The following is a 15,819-nucleotide window of genomic DNA, read 5'->3' as shown; positions in this document are numbered from 1 at the left end:
GCAAAGGGTGTCTTTGAAAACTGCTTGAATTTGCTGACACACTTTCAAGGCACCTTTCAGCCATGCAGAGACCTTTAGATAATGGAAACTGTCATATGACACACATCATATAGTCGATACTGGAAAAGGTTAGAGACCACAAAAAAACAATGAACCCTAAATGACGCTGAGCTGCATGAATCGAGTCATACTATGAAGTCAGATATTCTCTATTATCATGCTGCAACTTGATCCTCGAAGAGTAGAACTACTACATCAGATTCACATGGGCATTTTATAGTGTTGTAACTGTGTTGTTGCCAGGTAATGGCTGAGGAATACAAAACTGTATTGGACAATACAAACATTGAGAAATGCCAAGGACACCTCAGACTGATAGCAGTGTGAACTTTAATAAAAAACAGACTGAATAAGAAGGATTAGGTCAATCAAAACTGGATTTAGTGAAAGATGAATATATATTACTCATGCACACATTTTCAAGTCAGGCCATGTTTATTTGTTCAGCACACTTAAAACCACTGCTTCACAGTGAGGGCACATAGATTATCACTCAACAATGAATCATTAAAAAGTGTGTAGTATAATGTCAGAATTTTATACAGTTTGTATACAGCATATATGAAATTTCAGTATATATGTATATAATTTCTAAAGGTTTTATTAAACAGCATTCTGGCTCATAACATAATAGAAATAGATAATGATGAAACAGAAACTGCTTGACATTATAAAATGTAATGAAAGACAAATGTACACTGTAAGAAATAGACGTGTTTAGCTTATACTTGATGATTTAACGTGTCGCGGCACAGAGACGGTAAGGTTTGGGACAACGAGTGGTTCCCAGTCCGAACTCCAGACTGGGCTGCTCTCCAGCAGGTGCCGAGAATGAAAACCTCTGAAGGAGGGAGGTAAAGAACAGGAATAATTCCATTCGGGCAAGCTGCTCCCCGAGACACACACGCTTGCCTGATAATACACAATAAGAGTTTCAGTCACTATGCTTTCATCTCACAGAGATTATTACTACAGCTCTGAAACACACAAAAGAGACACCGATCCCCTGCAAACTCAGTGATGTAAGAAATTTGTAGATATAAGTCGGTGCTCACGAACAGTTAACAGCAAGCAGAAACATGTAACACTTCTTTTACCATAGCTTGCTCAAACACTTCTCTTGTTGTTTGCCTACATATTCATTAACAGAATACATTCACTGAGATAAACTGCCCTCTTGACATACCTGCAGAAAAAGGCATAAAGGCTTCTCTCTTCCTAAAGTTACCATCCTGGTCCAAAAAGTGTTGAGGGTTGAAGGAATGTGGAGTTTCCCACATTGACTCATCATTGAGTACAGAGTGCAATAAAGGCAGGATCATGGTGCCCTGAAGAAACAGGTAAGTTAATTTGTGTTTGTTTAAAAATTATCTCAACTTTTAAGAACAAAATGCAGTGGTTGTTTTTTATGTTTAACCATTATCCCACTGCAATTAATTAAGATATTTCCATCATAAATATTGCACAAAAACTGTCTTTCTGAGTTTATCGATGCTTTAAAGTGACTGAAAAAAAAAACCATTGCTGAATTTAATGAGTTATTCAGTAGCTATATGACCAGAAACCAGAAAAACAAGCAAAAGGCTTTGGTGAAATAATTCTTAGCATGAGTACCTTTGGGATTGTGTACTTATCCAATATTGTATCCTTGTTTGTCATGTGTGACAAATTCAGTGGGAGGATGTTGCCCATTCTCTGGATCTCATGAATAACCGCATCGGTATAAGGCATGTTTTCTCTGTCACTCATAGAGGGCTGTCTGGATGAACCAATCACAGCATCGATCTCAGCCTGGACTTTTTCTGTACACAGTTAATAATGTGAGTCTACGTCAAGATTTTTAAAGTTGAGAAAACAATTCAAATCTAAGTAAATATATAAAATAGACTTGAGAGAAAACCCAATCCAGAGACAAAATTAAACAGAGACACACATTACAATGTCACATCAGAAACAATCAATTTTTATATAAATGACTGACCTATAAGAGGCCGCTGTCATTATAAAGTTGAGATACTTGCAGAATATGTAGTCATAGTGACTATTACTCAGTCACAAACCTTGTATGACAGGATAGTGGATCATATATAGAAGGCCCCAGTATAAAGTAGTGGTAGTAGTTTCAGTTCCAGCACCAAAGAGGTCAAGGGTGCAAGCATGCAAACTACTGAGATCAAAACTTGAATCATTGCCTTCATTCTGTTAGAGGCAAAGATGAAAAAAAACTGATGACATTTCATTAAAAATGTAAAAAGAACAAAAACAGCAGAGATGCAGGACAACACTCACCTTTTCCATTTCTATGAGAAAGGAGTCGATGTAGTCTCTCGGAGATGATGGGTTAAAGTCTTCTTTGTGTTCACTGATCCTGTTTTCTATGAAATTATTTATATTCTTGATCAGAGTAAATGTCTTCTGATGAGGTCCGGGCACCCACTTCATCAGCCAGGGCATTGCGTTGTACATCTACAGCGCAGGAGGACAGTCACTAACTTGTCAGACAGCGTGGATATATCTATGACATTTCTATTTATTTAATAAAAATGTACTAAATTAATTAGCTTTCAAAGAGAGATCCACATTACTGTATGTCCCTATGTGAAAAAGTAAAGAACTCTCTTGTTAAATCATGAATTGACTATGATTAATCCCATTTTTTGTAAAGACCTTTTAAATCACTTAAATAGAACCTGTCTGACAAAGTAAAGGAGGCTAAAAGATCTTAAAGCACCTGAGAACGGCTTATAAAGACATTTCTAAGTCGCTGGGACTCCACCAAAAAACATCAGAGCCCTTATCCACAAATGAAGAAAACTTGGAACAGTAGTGAACCTTCATAGGAGTGGTCGGCCTACCAAAATGACTTAAAGAGTGCACCACTGATCACCCAGGAGGTCACAAAAGAACCCAGAAGAACACCTAAATAACTGCATGGGGGAATTTCACTGTCAAAACCACTGCTGCCCAAAAAGAACACAAAAGGCTTGTTTCACATTTGCCAACATCTTGATGATCCTCAAGACCTTTAGAAAAATATATATTGATGAGACAACATATGGCATAAAGCTAACACAGTATTTCCTAAAAGAACATTATACTAATAGTCAAACTTGATTAAAAAACAAAAACAAAAAAACAACCTGATCAAAGCTGGACTCAAGTAAGATTTAGATGCTTTAAATCAGTGGTCTCTATGTATGATTTACAAATATACAAATCATTGAGACACAGAACAATTCAGGAAGGGAACAATTCAAGGAGAGCCTTTTATAATAATGTGATTCAAATAAATATGACACATGCATTTGCATAAATCCTTTTAATTAGATTACTGAATCCTGGTTTAAAGGAGGCTCACCTGTGCCCACATGGTTACCTCCAAGTACAAAAGCTCATTGAAGTCCTGAAGAATAGACTGATGCTTCTCATCACTGTACTCAAATCGATTTGAAAACACCAAACAGCAGATGATGTTTGACACGGCGTTGTTTAGCAATGGCTGTGCATTAAAAGGCTTTCCTGTAAATAAAAATAAAGTGTGGATGAGACAGAAAATGCTTCTTCAGTTCTGAAGCTTCTTGGATTAGAGGTGAAACATCTTCAAGCAACAAAGAAGTCCAGACGCTTTTCTTTCCAAGTTCCTTAGACTATCAAACAGTGTGATTTTTTTAATGCCTTGCTGGTCTGCAAAAGCCTCTGTGAGATACTGGCACTCCTGCTGGATGAATTCTGCCAACGTCGTCTTGCCCAGACCAAAGTTTCTGAGTGTCTGAAGAGAAAACCTCCTCCGCTGCTTCCATGGATAACCACTGGAAGCTACAATACCTTTGAAAAAACATATACAAATAGAAATATTTTGACTGGAAGAGAAACTAGGCATGTTGATCACCATCGTCACACTAATAAATCTAACTTGGTGCCCATCTGATACTCCAATATTAAGTGTGTAATTAAAAGAAATGAAATCACCTTTATTTCCAAATACATCGTCAACCAGAGGAATTATGGGACGATCTGCAAAGTCTTCTCCTCGTTGGATCAGGGCTTCCTTTACAGACTTGTAGCCATTAATGATCACAACTCTATGACCAAAGACTCGAAGGCTGAAAATGTTTCCATATTTCTCTGAAAACTGAATCGACAGTAGATTTAGCTTGTTATTCAACACTTGCATATTTTAGGATAATTTAAAAAGAAATAACTTTTCTGATACAGCTGACTTTTACATTTTTATTCTACCAAAAGAAAACTAAGACTGTAGCAGCTGTGATAAGTGCGACATGTGATACCATGTCCTAAAAACTACAACAACCACAAAACAAGCAAATAAAAACAAAAACAAGAACTGAAAGCAGCTAATAAAATAAAACAGAAATGCTTGCTTACAAATATTTAATGTCTCTTTACGGGACACTCGGCAGCAAAAAGTAGAAGCTGAAAGGACAATAGAAGCGCCTTGAAATGCAGCTCACACTAAGCTTGTAGGCTGTTAGTTATGTTACCGAATGTTTTAAAGTCTAATAAAAAAAACTGCTCTGCCCCATGTAGCCCAATCTAAGTCTAAATGATTACCAATAACGGAGGAATAAAGGGAACCTATAGCACCATTTTAGCTACCTATTTGCAGTAAACGAGTCGCCCCATTTTCTATATGAATATATTCTTCTTCTTAACAACAACAATGATAATAATAATCGTTACTTTGTATCACACCTGTTCGAACTGCAGATGGAATCTGTTAGGTTGCAGGCGATGAAGATCACCAATAAAAGGGAGAGGCCACGGTCCGGGAGGAAAGTTTTTCGGCACTCGGTTCTTCAGAACATGAGCCAGCAGAAGAAAAAGACAGATAAAAATTAAAATGCTCCTGCCGTCAACCCACTCCAAGCCGAGAGCGCTGTATAATGTCTCCATAGCTCCGCTCATTCGTGTCACTTTACTGTTTTAACTTTGATTTCACCACTAAACATAATGGTGGGTGATTATATAACCAAGTGGGTTCGATAGCTGGCCTTCAAAATAAAAGCATTTAATAAAAACATGAAATCAATAACAAGTATCTTACTACGATGATCGTAGCGTGTTTGTGTGTGTGTGTGTTTCCTTGTTAACTGATGGCCCAGTGTAAAGGAAACGTTGCATGTCACATCATCACACATACAGAAATTATTAACATGTATAGCTTTAATAATCTTTATCTAACAGTTTTTATGATTTTCCTATATGTTATATTAATTGATCATACATCTGAAAATGATACATTCTCTGTTTGTTTCGCGTGTCACGTGTTTCCTGTACTTATTGTAATTTATTTGTCACTGATTTTTGTTTCAATCAGCAGTGAAGGATGCGAAAAAGCATTAATCAAATTAAACAACCCAGCTGATTTGTAAAGAAAGAAATCATCTGGGGGAGTTCCTCTACATTATTTAACAGTTGGGGTAGGGAGATTACAAGCTGTTAATGATAGCTGTCAGTCCAGTCATTCATTGTATTACTGCCCTCTGCCAAGGTAAAGACTAAAGCTGACACCACTGACACAAGCTCATAATGAAAAAGGCAAGTGCATGCAGAAAATCAATTTATTTATGACATTGTGCATTTTATAACAAGCAGTGGTATGAAAAATAAAAACACTCACACCAACTGAAATAAATTATTATGGTTATTAAGATCACCCTGTCACCACCTGGTTTGCCTGCATTCCTCTGATATCCAAATAAACATAAACCTATATACTTTTCAAAATAGTTTGTGAATTTAAAACTTCTTGTTTAAGAGTGACATAAGATTGTTGGTAATCAACCCGCCCATTAGGTTATATCATAGAGAGTCTACTGTAGAATAACAACTGATTTCCTATGTTCTTTTAAAGAAATTGGGAAAGTCAAGATGAGGATTACCACGTTTAGCAGAACACCTTCAAAATACCATTAAAGCAAACAGAAAAAAAATTATTTACTATTCTGATATATTTCCAGAATCTTAAAATACTTTAAACACATCATTGACGAGTGTTAGCTTCATTAACCAGGAGGTCACTGTTTCATGAGGGTCTGTCAGTGCCAACAAAACTGACTAACCACAGCGAGTGGTTTTGTGCAACACAAAGACAGAATCTAAGAGTAATCATCAAGCACAGTGGTGCAAAATTATAGAGTTGCATTCCTGCCTCAAGCACTGATCAACTTCAAAACACTGAATCAAATAAGCATCGTTTCATAGAGTACTTAAAGATTATGTGAAATCATCTTTTGGATAATTGAACTGAAATAGGTTATTGATCCTAAACATACAAGCAAATCCACCAAGATATGGTGGGCTTTTGTTTTCAATGTAGACACTGACTCAAGTGTAGATTAAACTTAGTAAATTAAAGTTTGAATCCTATGTAAATATCTCTGCAGTACTACTCTTAAACGTTAAAAACAGAATACTGTTTTTTTTGTCCTGCTGTATTTATCTTATTGTCAAAACTTTACTGAAGTCCTTGTAAATGTTTGCTTATGACAGCGATTATCATGCATATGCAGTGGAATGTGATCTCTTAAAAAGTTGTAATTTAATATTGTAAACCTTTATACTTTTATTTGTTGAATACAGTGGATGGAATGGTTCTTTTAAAAGGTCTCCATGGTGAGAAGAATTTAGCAGGTATAGATAATGCTTCATATGACAAATATGATGGAGGACATTGATTCATCAAATTGAGTATCAGACAATTTCAGTTTTGTCATAGTTCATGGTTTAACGCGGTACAGCACAGAGGCGGTAAGGTTTGGGACAGCGTGCGGCTCCCAACTGGAACTCCAGACTGGGCTGCTCTCCAGCAGGTGGCGAAAGAGAAAACCTCTGAAGGAGGGAGGTGAAAAACAAAAACAACTCCATCCTGGCCAGCTGTTCTCCAAGACACACACGCTTGCCTGAGAATAAACAATAAGGCATGAGTTTTATTCAAAACATTTACAAGATATTCACTATATCATAGAGTTTACTACACTTCTGCAACAAACCAAGGATGCATGCCATTTTGCCTTGGCTAAAACAGTACAAGAGGCTTTAATGTACAACAAACCTGCAGAAAATGGAAGGAAAGCATCTCTCTTGCGAAATTTACCATCCTTGTCCAGAAAGTGTTGAGGGTTGAAAGAGTGTGGAGTTTCCCACACTGACTCATCATGTAGGACTGAGTCCAGGGTAGCCACGATCATGGTACCCTGCACAAAAAATACTATAAAAATAACCAAAATACTAAAATTGAAAGAAATAAAAACAATTAAAAATTGTTATTCAAGTATATTGGTTTAATTTGCCATATAACAGAAGGTGAGCTGATGGAAAAAGGCAACGTAACATTGTCAGAATGTCCAAAAGAGCTTTTTAGTATGCAATTGTGTCAAACTACAAAGTGTATAATGCCTGTTAATTAAGAACCAGGGACAAGTGCAATGGTTGGTTTAGATGTTTTTAACCTTTAATCGTAGGTGTTAAAAAATTTATCTGTTTTCTCAAAATTTCAAATTTTTACTAGTGTGTCTATTCACATTAATTTCTCACTTTCAATTATTGGTTTGAGTTAATATGAGAACAGTAATGAAGTTGACCTTTTTATTTGATTTGAAGTTGCATTGTCATTACATACAGTATTTCAGAGAAACTAGAGAGAAACCATGCTAAGTCATTGCTGTTTTGAAAAAAAAAAATTGTGGCCGTATGATTTGACATCTACTCTATCTGTTGCAGGACAAAAGGCAGTCTATGCAGGGCCATAAGAGTATCCTTATGTGTAGTCAGGAATCACTGTAATACAGAGCCCTGATGTAATACTAATGTAATCCATTAGCACAGGTGTGCCACAGAGATCTATTTTTGGACCTCATGTATTTATTCTGCACATAACCACAGACTAAAAATGGACTCAGCCACTGTGTAGTTACAAAACTCTGCATTTTGATGGGTTAGCATTTTGGCTGCTGCCATGTTACTTTTTAGGAGTCAGAAGTTACCATATATTGTTGAGAAATCTACACAGGCATGGTACTGTGAATTATTTAAGCATTACATAAGTCATTTTAAGGACTGCATAATATCTGGATAATTTTGAGGAGGAAGAATATTTTCACCATCTTACATCACAAATACACTTTACTTTCCGGGTCCATGTGGTATAATGGAGTGGATCAATCTTGCCTAGCAAAACATGACTTTACTTAAATTTACTTACATGCCTATCTAAATTTACCACATTCCTAACTTTAAATCGTAAAAGCATTAACACACAGTTCAGTTGATACCAAAAAGTTGATTCTGTTCATCTTGACGTAGCTTTTTCAGTGGGAGAAACGTTCAGATGAACAGAATCAACCTTTTGGGATTTACTTACCTGGATGATTGATCATACATCAAGAGAGTACAGTTGATAGTGAGTGTTACACTATTTTTATACCAGGCTTTAAATGTGCTTTTTAAAGCTGCTTCATTGGTTATTTTAAGTGTAACATCAGGATTGACTTTTCAAGTCAGCCTCAAGTTGCTAAATTGGTAGACAAGGAATACTTTATTCTACAGCGAAACTGCCAGAAAGTATTATGGTTTGTGTACCTTTGGGATTGTGTATTTATCCACTGTAGTTTCCTTGTTTGTCATATGAAGCACATTGAGAGGAATGATGTTGGCCATTCTCTGAATCTCATGAATGACAGCATCAGTATAGGGCATGTTTTCTCGGTCACTCACAGAGGGCTGTCTGGACGAACCAACCACAGCATCAATCTCAGCTTGAACTCTCTCTGCACAGTGAAAAAAGGATACAATCAGAGTCTGTTTGAAGGTTATTATATTTATCTAAAAGTAAATGAAAATTTTAAATTGACTGTGAGAAACAATTTCAGGTTATTAATGTAAAAATAAAAACGTACTTAAGAAAAAACAGTTACTACCAATACTGAATTATTAACTTCAGATCAAACATAATTAGAAACATAAACAGGAAATATATTTTCAGTTTTAGTATTTGCGAATTTGTTAATATTTGTCAACACAACAAGCTACGAAACATTCAAACATATGTTTATTGAAAGGTGGAAAGTCTATATGAATGTCAATCGGCTATCTTCGCATATTGATTTTTTATTGTCAGCTTCATGACCACATATGTGGTCTTCCTGTTTTCTGATAAATAATGCCAGGATCTACTCTGGAAACTAACTGATTCCCAACTAGAAATCAAAACATGCTAAAAAAAATGATGAGACTATCATAAACTCTGTTTTGTGTATTATGTAGATGACTAACACAACCTGCATGCTTTTTCTCACAGTACAAGACCGACATGACAAAATACATAGTAGTGTTGGGTATTACACACGTACCTTGTATATCAGGGTAGTAGATCATGTAAAGCAACCCCCAACGTAAAGTAGTGGTAGTAGTTTCAGTTCCAGCAAAAAACAGGTCCATGGTGCAAGCATGTAAGGTACTGAGAGAAAAACTTGAATCTTTGCCCTCGTTCTATCAACGGTCCAAGCAGCAGAAATTAAAATATCTTATATTTCAGGTTGCATTACAACACCAAAATGAACAAACATGATGGAGCTCAAACACAACACTCACCTTTGCCATTTCTATAAGAAAGGCATCAATATAGTCTCTCGGTGACGCTTGGTTAAGGGTTTCTTTGTGGTCTTTGATCCTGATTTCTATAAAGTCCTTTACCTCCTGTGTCAGAGTGAAAATTGTCTTATGAGGTCCAGGTAACCACTTCATCAGCCAGGGAATTATGTTGTACATCTACAGAACAGGAAGCCAGATTAAACCATCTTTTCATGACTGGACATATCATGCTGTGCATTCAAAGAATTCTGAATTGAAATCTAACACACTTCTAACAGGAATTCCACAGTGGCAAAGCTGGTGGTAGAAATATAATTACCAAGAGAAAAATATTTGAGGGCAATGTCAGCAAACATTTTTTTGTTTTTTGTTTTAATGAGAGAGATCCAGTTCATATTCCCCAGTGTTCACTGAAATTTAAGTTGATTTAGATAATGCTTCAAAATGAGGAGTTGTCATATAGATTAGAAGTTTCAAGACATGCTTCAAAAAGCACTTGAAGACACTTGGCGCCACATATTACCCGTTATAAGCTGATTGTTATAAAAAAAAAAATCTACTCAGGTATAAATATTACTTGTGAACACACGTATACAAATATGATGTCTATTGGGATCAAGGATCCTTTATTGTTATTCATCATGAAGAAAATGTGATAGAAAGAGATGCAGTTACTCAGGTCTCATCTCAGTACTAGTAACATTTAAAAATAATAGACAGACATTTAGAGATTTCTCCAGATACAGACAGACAAACTGGTGGTAGCTAACCAACCGGACATTGTAGTGGAAGACAAGCAGAAGCATATATATATATATATATATAGATGTCACACAGTGGAAATTTGTATTTATCTTGTATATTGTTTTATTCTGATTTTTTTAGTGTTTATTTATGAGTGTCGTTTTATTTGCATGGTTTTATTCTGTTTCTATTGCATGGTTTTTAGTGTTTTATGTGACATGGTTTTTATCCACTGTGGACTGGCTGCACATGGGACAAATTAGCTGATAGGGACCACCTGCTGAGGCAGGGGTGTGTCCAGAGGTGGCCTATCAGCTGTGTAAAGACCTTTTAAAAACAGGCTAGCTGAGCACTGAAGGAGAGAGGCCCCAGACTGGAAGGTTAATGCGAGATGGCCAGCGGGACGCAGCGACCCAGTCCTGACCTCATGGAACGGCAACAGTAAGAGACAACGCGTGTGATTGGCAGCAGGGCAGAGGTTTACCTCTGCCTGCATTTGTGAGTAGGGTCTCTACTGTTGTTTACTGGGTGCAGCTGGATTGGGAGAGGGTCGCCATGGCCATGAGCCAGGGCCGCTTCTGGGACCATTGTTCTGGCCCCTATTTGTTATTTTACAGGACACCGACGCAAGGGGAGCTGTGGCGGTGGTCGCATGATGGATTCGGGTGCAGAACGCAAGCCGGGCTGGGAAGTGATGGGCCAGCAGAAGGACAAGAAGATGGGAGGCTCTTTCTTGTCTGCCGAAGACGAGGCTGGCGTGGACTCTGCTCTAAAGAAGGAATTCCTGGCCTGCTGATGGACCCATAATGAACATGTGGCATAATTATAGCAGGGGGGGGGGGTTTAGTGAATGTAGAAAATGGTAGTTTTACGGGTTTTAGAATTGTTTTATTTAGTTTTAGTAGATTGACAACATTTTATTACGTACATTTTAAGGGTGTTTTTATTTGTGCTCCCTGGCCTAGTAATAAACTGTTTCTGATCAGACCTGCTTCCTCTCTGTGCCCATGGTATCTGGCTCGCTTGCTCCCCCTTGTATTTTAAAGAATCTTTCTTTTTAGCGTGACATTCTGGCGTGACCGCTTTAGTGTCGCCGTGTGTTACATATATGTATATGTGCATGTGTGTGTGTGTGTGTGTGTGTGTGTGTGTGTGTATATGTATGTGTGTATGTCTGTAAAAATTCCCCCCTACCCCTACAGGTGGTCTATCCTTCAAGCTCGGGCCCTCTACCAGAGACCTTGGATTTTTGAGGGTCCTGTGCAGTATCTTAGCTGTTCCTAGGACTGTGCTCTTCTGGACAGAGATCTCTGATGTTGTTCCTGGGATCTGCTGGAGCCATTCGCCTAGTTTGGGAGTCACTGCACCTAGTGCTCTGATTACCACTGGGATCACCGTTACCTTCACCCTCCACATCTTCTCTGAGCCCTTGTTACTTCTGCAGCTTCTTGTTTTATTTCTTCCTGATGTTGCTGTCATTCGGTATCACTACGGCTGTCTGCTGCTTCTGCTTGTCTTCCACTACAATGTCTGGTTGGTTAGCTACCACCAGTTTGTCTGTCTGTATCTGGAGAAATCTCTAAATGTCTGACATTTTGTTTATATCTGTGGGCTTTGCATCTGCCAGGACTTGGCTTCCTCCTCTCTGCCCTTTGGTGTGTTTTAAATCAGTCTTTGTTTTTGCTCCTTGTCATTAGAAACCCTGTAGGGAGACTGTGGTTGCTTAAATGTGACTTTTGCATTTTATATAAATTGTGATGTAATATGATTACTGCATAATGTAGGATGGTGGAAGGAGATTCACCTGTATCGACATGCTTCCCTGTAAGCGCAAAATTTCATTGAAATTATGAAGAATGGACTGGTACTGCCGGTCAGTGTACTCAAATCGATTCCCAAACACCAAACAGCAGATGATATTCGACACAGCATTATTTATCAGTAGCTGGACATTAAAGAGCTTTCCTGCAAATAAAGACAGAAAATATGGGGACAAGTACCCAGTGTCACAACAAAGCAAGCAAACTTTATTGAATGGTGCCAATCATGTCACCAAGATGTTTTTTATGCCTTGGTGTTCTGTGAAAGCCTCTGAGAGATACTGGCACTCCTGCTGGATGTATAACTCCAGAGTCTTCCTGCCCAGACCAAAGTTTCTGAGTGTATGAAGAGCAAATCTCCTCTGTTGCTTCCATGGATAACCATTTGAACCCACAAGACCTTTGAACACACAATACACAATATTAGACTGAATAAGAAACACTACCTTACACCCCTGATTTGGTGTCTCAATTATGTTGTTCATTGTATTAAACACTAACTATATATATTTTTTAATGAAAAAGAGAAAAACAGAACCTTCATTGCCAAATAATTCTTCAAACAGTGGTACGGTGGGTCGATCTATGAAATCATCTCCTTGCTGGACCAGGGCTTCTTTCACAAACTTGTAGCTATTAATGACCACGGTTCTTCCACCAAAGAGTTTGATGGTGAAAATGTTTCCATATTTCTTTGCAAACTGAACAAAGACAGCAGGCAGATGTTGTGGTTCAACAGTACTCAGAGAATTAATACTGCTTCTACATCTTTACTGCAGATACTATAAGATTGCAGCAATGTTGCCTCATTAATATTATATCTCTTAAGAAGAACCCAAACTGCAAACACATGAGAAAATATTTAAAAAGAGAATATAAGTAACCGAAAATGCAGCTCTGACGGAACCCTCTTGATGTGGTCTCCATAAACCAAACTCAAGCAACAAACCTTCTCTCTTGTGTGAATAAAGGCAACTGTAGATAAAGTTCACTGAGTTAATGATTGCCAGAGTTTTAAATGGGGACTTGCCTGAACTTGCTCTGTAGTACTTTAAACAGGCAGAAGATCCTTTTACTAACTATTACATCCATATTACAAATATTCTTCCACTGAGGATAAGTAATGGCCATTGAAAAAAGATGCTCCTTTAATTCTTGGATATTTTATTATTAACTCTTCAGAGGAGGTTATGTTTTTGGTAGCATTTATATCCATGCATGCCAGCATTTTGTTTGTAAACATGACAGCTCAATTATAAAATGTATTGTTATTTATTGTTTTTGTTGCTATGCAAATGCATTTGCATTTAAATATCTTGTCAAATTTGACCTTTTATGTCATTTTTTCATTTCGCATCTGCCTTTCTTGCAGGTTGACCCCACGATGCATTAAATTTTTATAGAAAGTTTTATTGAGAGAAAGAGAAAATTAGCTAGAAATATACTGTAGTATTATATTGTAAAAATAAGCACAAGTTATACTATTATCCATTACCTACTCCTATATAACATTTTTGTAATTAAAGTAAAGCTACCCTTATCTGATTTTTACTGCAGTACTAACATCTTAAAGTACTTTTAAGGAAAAAAGAAAGAAAAGAAAGATATTAAAATTAAAACACTATTCCCTTAATAGTAAACATGAGTACCTCTCTGAACTGCAGGTGTATTCTGTCAGGCCTGATGCGATGAATGTCACCGAGAAACGGGAGAGCCCACGGTCCAGGTGGGAAGTTTTTCGGCACTCTGTTCTTCCAAATATCAGACAACAGCAGGAAAACACAGAGAAATATTAAAATGCTCCTTCCATCTATCCACTCAAAGCCAAGAACACTGTATAATGTCTCCATTTAAAGTTCTTAATGTCGAATGTTGGATTACTGTAGTGATTTAACTGTGATGCTACCACGAAACAAAGTGCGATCAGATAAATGGGTGGACTACCTAAAACACAAAGGTGAAGCTAAGACTAGCCTTCAAAATAAAAGCTGATAATGGTGGTGTTATTTTCAGTTTTTTTACACATAGGACATTATTACATGCACAAAGGCTAGAGTTGGATGTCTCGAGACCGGTCTCGAGACCACTTTTACGTGGTCTTGGTCTCGACGGACTTTTGTCTTGGTCTCGGTCTTGGTCTCGACGGACTTTTGTCTTGGTCTCGGTCTTGGTCTCGCTGTTTCGGTCTTGCGTTCTCAAATCGACATAGTGTTCGGGAGATTTGGAGTCAACCATCAGCGGAGCGGGGGGGGGTGACTTACTGGGCTTAAGCCCGTGTCATTTTTTCAGAAGCATGGGGTCTTTTGGAGTGTAATTTGTTAGTTAGATGCCTGACTGACAACTGTATAAAACAAAAACAACACACGAAGCACAGAGCGCACCGTCGTAAATTCCCCCTAATTTTGGTATGATCCGAGCTCAGGCACCAGGCGACTGAGCACAGCACCCATGTGAGCGAGGGGGGAGAAGCTGCTGCCTGCGAGTTTGCTGCAGACAGAGGAGACCTTAAGTTTGACCAGGTACCAAAGCAAATCATTCGTACTGAACTAATAATGTAAATATGACGGTGTATCACAAAAGATTGATATCAAACTGATCACTTGGTTGCGTTACTTGCTCTTCGAGTGAATCAACAAATGGATAAATAAAAAGCCGAACAGCAATGCTGATTTTTTAGAGTCTTAGATTACATTTCATATTTTCAGTTGTTACCCTCCACGGCTAAACAAACTCACTAAATCGGTTTCAATTGTGTACTGATGAACACAACAATGGACATAAGGAGCTTCTTTCAAAGAAAAAACTCAGGTAGATGTTATTTTATATATTATGCTTTGGATGTTGTTCAGTATATCTATGCAAAACAAGAGGAATTTCAATACACAGCAGTATATTCACAGTTGAAACCAGATATTTACATACACTTTAGGGCAGCGGTCCCCAACCCCCGGGCCTCGGACCGGTACCGGTCCGTGAGTCGTTTGGTACCGGGCCGCGAGAGTTGAGGCTCAGGTGTGAAATGTATGGTTTTCAGGTTTTTTATCGGTTTTCAGCGTTATTTTCTTATCGTTTTGATCGTTAACTCGGTTTTCCTGGGTCTTTTCACGTGTGTTATGAATAAATCTTCTTTTTTTCGGTACCGGTACTAGTTTTATTTTGTTGTATTTATCCGCGACACCTTAAAGGCCGGTCCGTGAAAATAAACCAGGCATAAACCGGTCCGTGGCGCAAAAAAGGTTGGAGACCGCTGCTTTAGGGAGAAAACATAAAAACTTTTTTTTACTGTTAGACATCAATTTAGAATAAACTTTTGTTTTAGATAAATAAATGTTGAAATATCTTTTGAATTAGTTAAATGTCAGAATAAAAAGAGGGAGCTGTCTATTTTAATCACTTTCATCAAATTTAGGAGCACATATACACTAAGTTTATTGTTAATTAATAAGAAAACTCCAGACGATTCCATTCTGAGCTGAAGAAGCTTCTGATAGGTTAGTAGAGTCCATGTGAGTAAATTGGTGGCACACCTGTGGATGCATATAAGGCAAAACACAGAGCCTGTTTCTGTGACATGGGAAAATCA

General features: G+C 37.6%; 2 protein-coding genes across 4 annotated transcripts; both read right to left on the bottom strand.

Moving 5' to 3' along the window:
• Nucleotides 1-476: 476 nt before the first annotated feature.
• Nucleotides 477-5,076, bottom strand: LOC146362037 (cytochrome P450 2J2-like). 2 transcript variants are annotated; one of them, XM_084921162.1, is made up of 9 exons: nt 4,774-5,076; nt 4,046-4,192; nt 3,755-3,869; nt 3,419-3,579; nt 2,350-2,526; nt 2,121-2,259; nt 1,675-1,862; nt 1,247-1,388; nt 477-972 (listed from the first exon to the last, which is right to left on the bottom strand). In XM_084921162.1, exons 1-9 carry the CDS (start codon nt 4,984-4,986, stop codon nt 797-799), a joined length of 1,458 nt encoding a protein of 485 aa, XP_084777288.1. In that variant the 5' UTR covers nt 4,987-5,076; the 3' UTR covers nt 477-796. The 2 variants fall into 2 exon arrangements, with proteins under 2 accessions (XP_084777288.1, XP_084777287.1); XM_084921161.1 differs by having other exon boundaries at nt 3,736-3,885; nt 4,030-4,192; nt 4,774-5,075.
• A 560-nt stretch (nt 5,077-5,636) lies between these two features.
• Nucleotides 5,637-14,653, bottom strand: LOC146362036 (cytochrome P450 2J4-like). Of its 2 annotated transcripts, none has more exons than XM_084921183.1 (9): nt 13,886-14,653; nt 12,775-12,937; nt 12,487-12,636; nt 12,221-12,381; nt 9,673-9,849; nt 9,432-9,570; nt 8,662-8,849; nt 7,136-7,277; nt 5,637-6,983 (listed from the first exon to the last, which is right to left on the bottom strand). In XM_084921183.1, exons 1-9 carry the CDS (start codon nt 14,084-14,086, stop codon nt 6,808-6,810), a joined length of 1,497 nt encoding a protein of 498 aa, XP_084777309.1. In that variant the 5' UTR covers nt 14,087-14,653; the 3' UTR covers nt 5,637-6,807. The 2 variants fall into 2 exon arrangements, with proteins under 2 accessions (XP_084777309.1, XP_084777310.1); XM_084921184.1 differs by having other exon boundaries at nt 12,506-12,636; nt 12,801-12,937.
• Nucleotides 14,654-15,819: the final 1,166 nt, after the last annotated feature.

The sequence above is a fragment of the Perissodus microlepis genome, chromosome 23, assembly GCF_051167445.1.
Source record: "Perissodus microlepis isolate ML-2025 ecotype Zambia chromosome 23, ASM5116744v1, whole genome shotgun sequence".
NCBI classification, from domain to species: domain Eukaryota; kingdom Metazoa; phylum Chordata; class Actinopteri; order Cichliformes; family Cichlidae; genus Perissodus; species Perissodus microlepis.
This window is presented reverse-complemented; position numbering and strand designations above follow the sequence as displayed.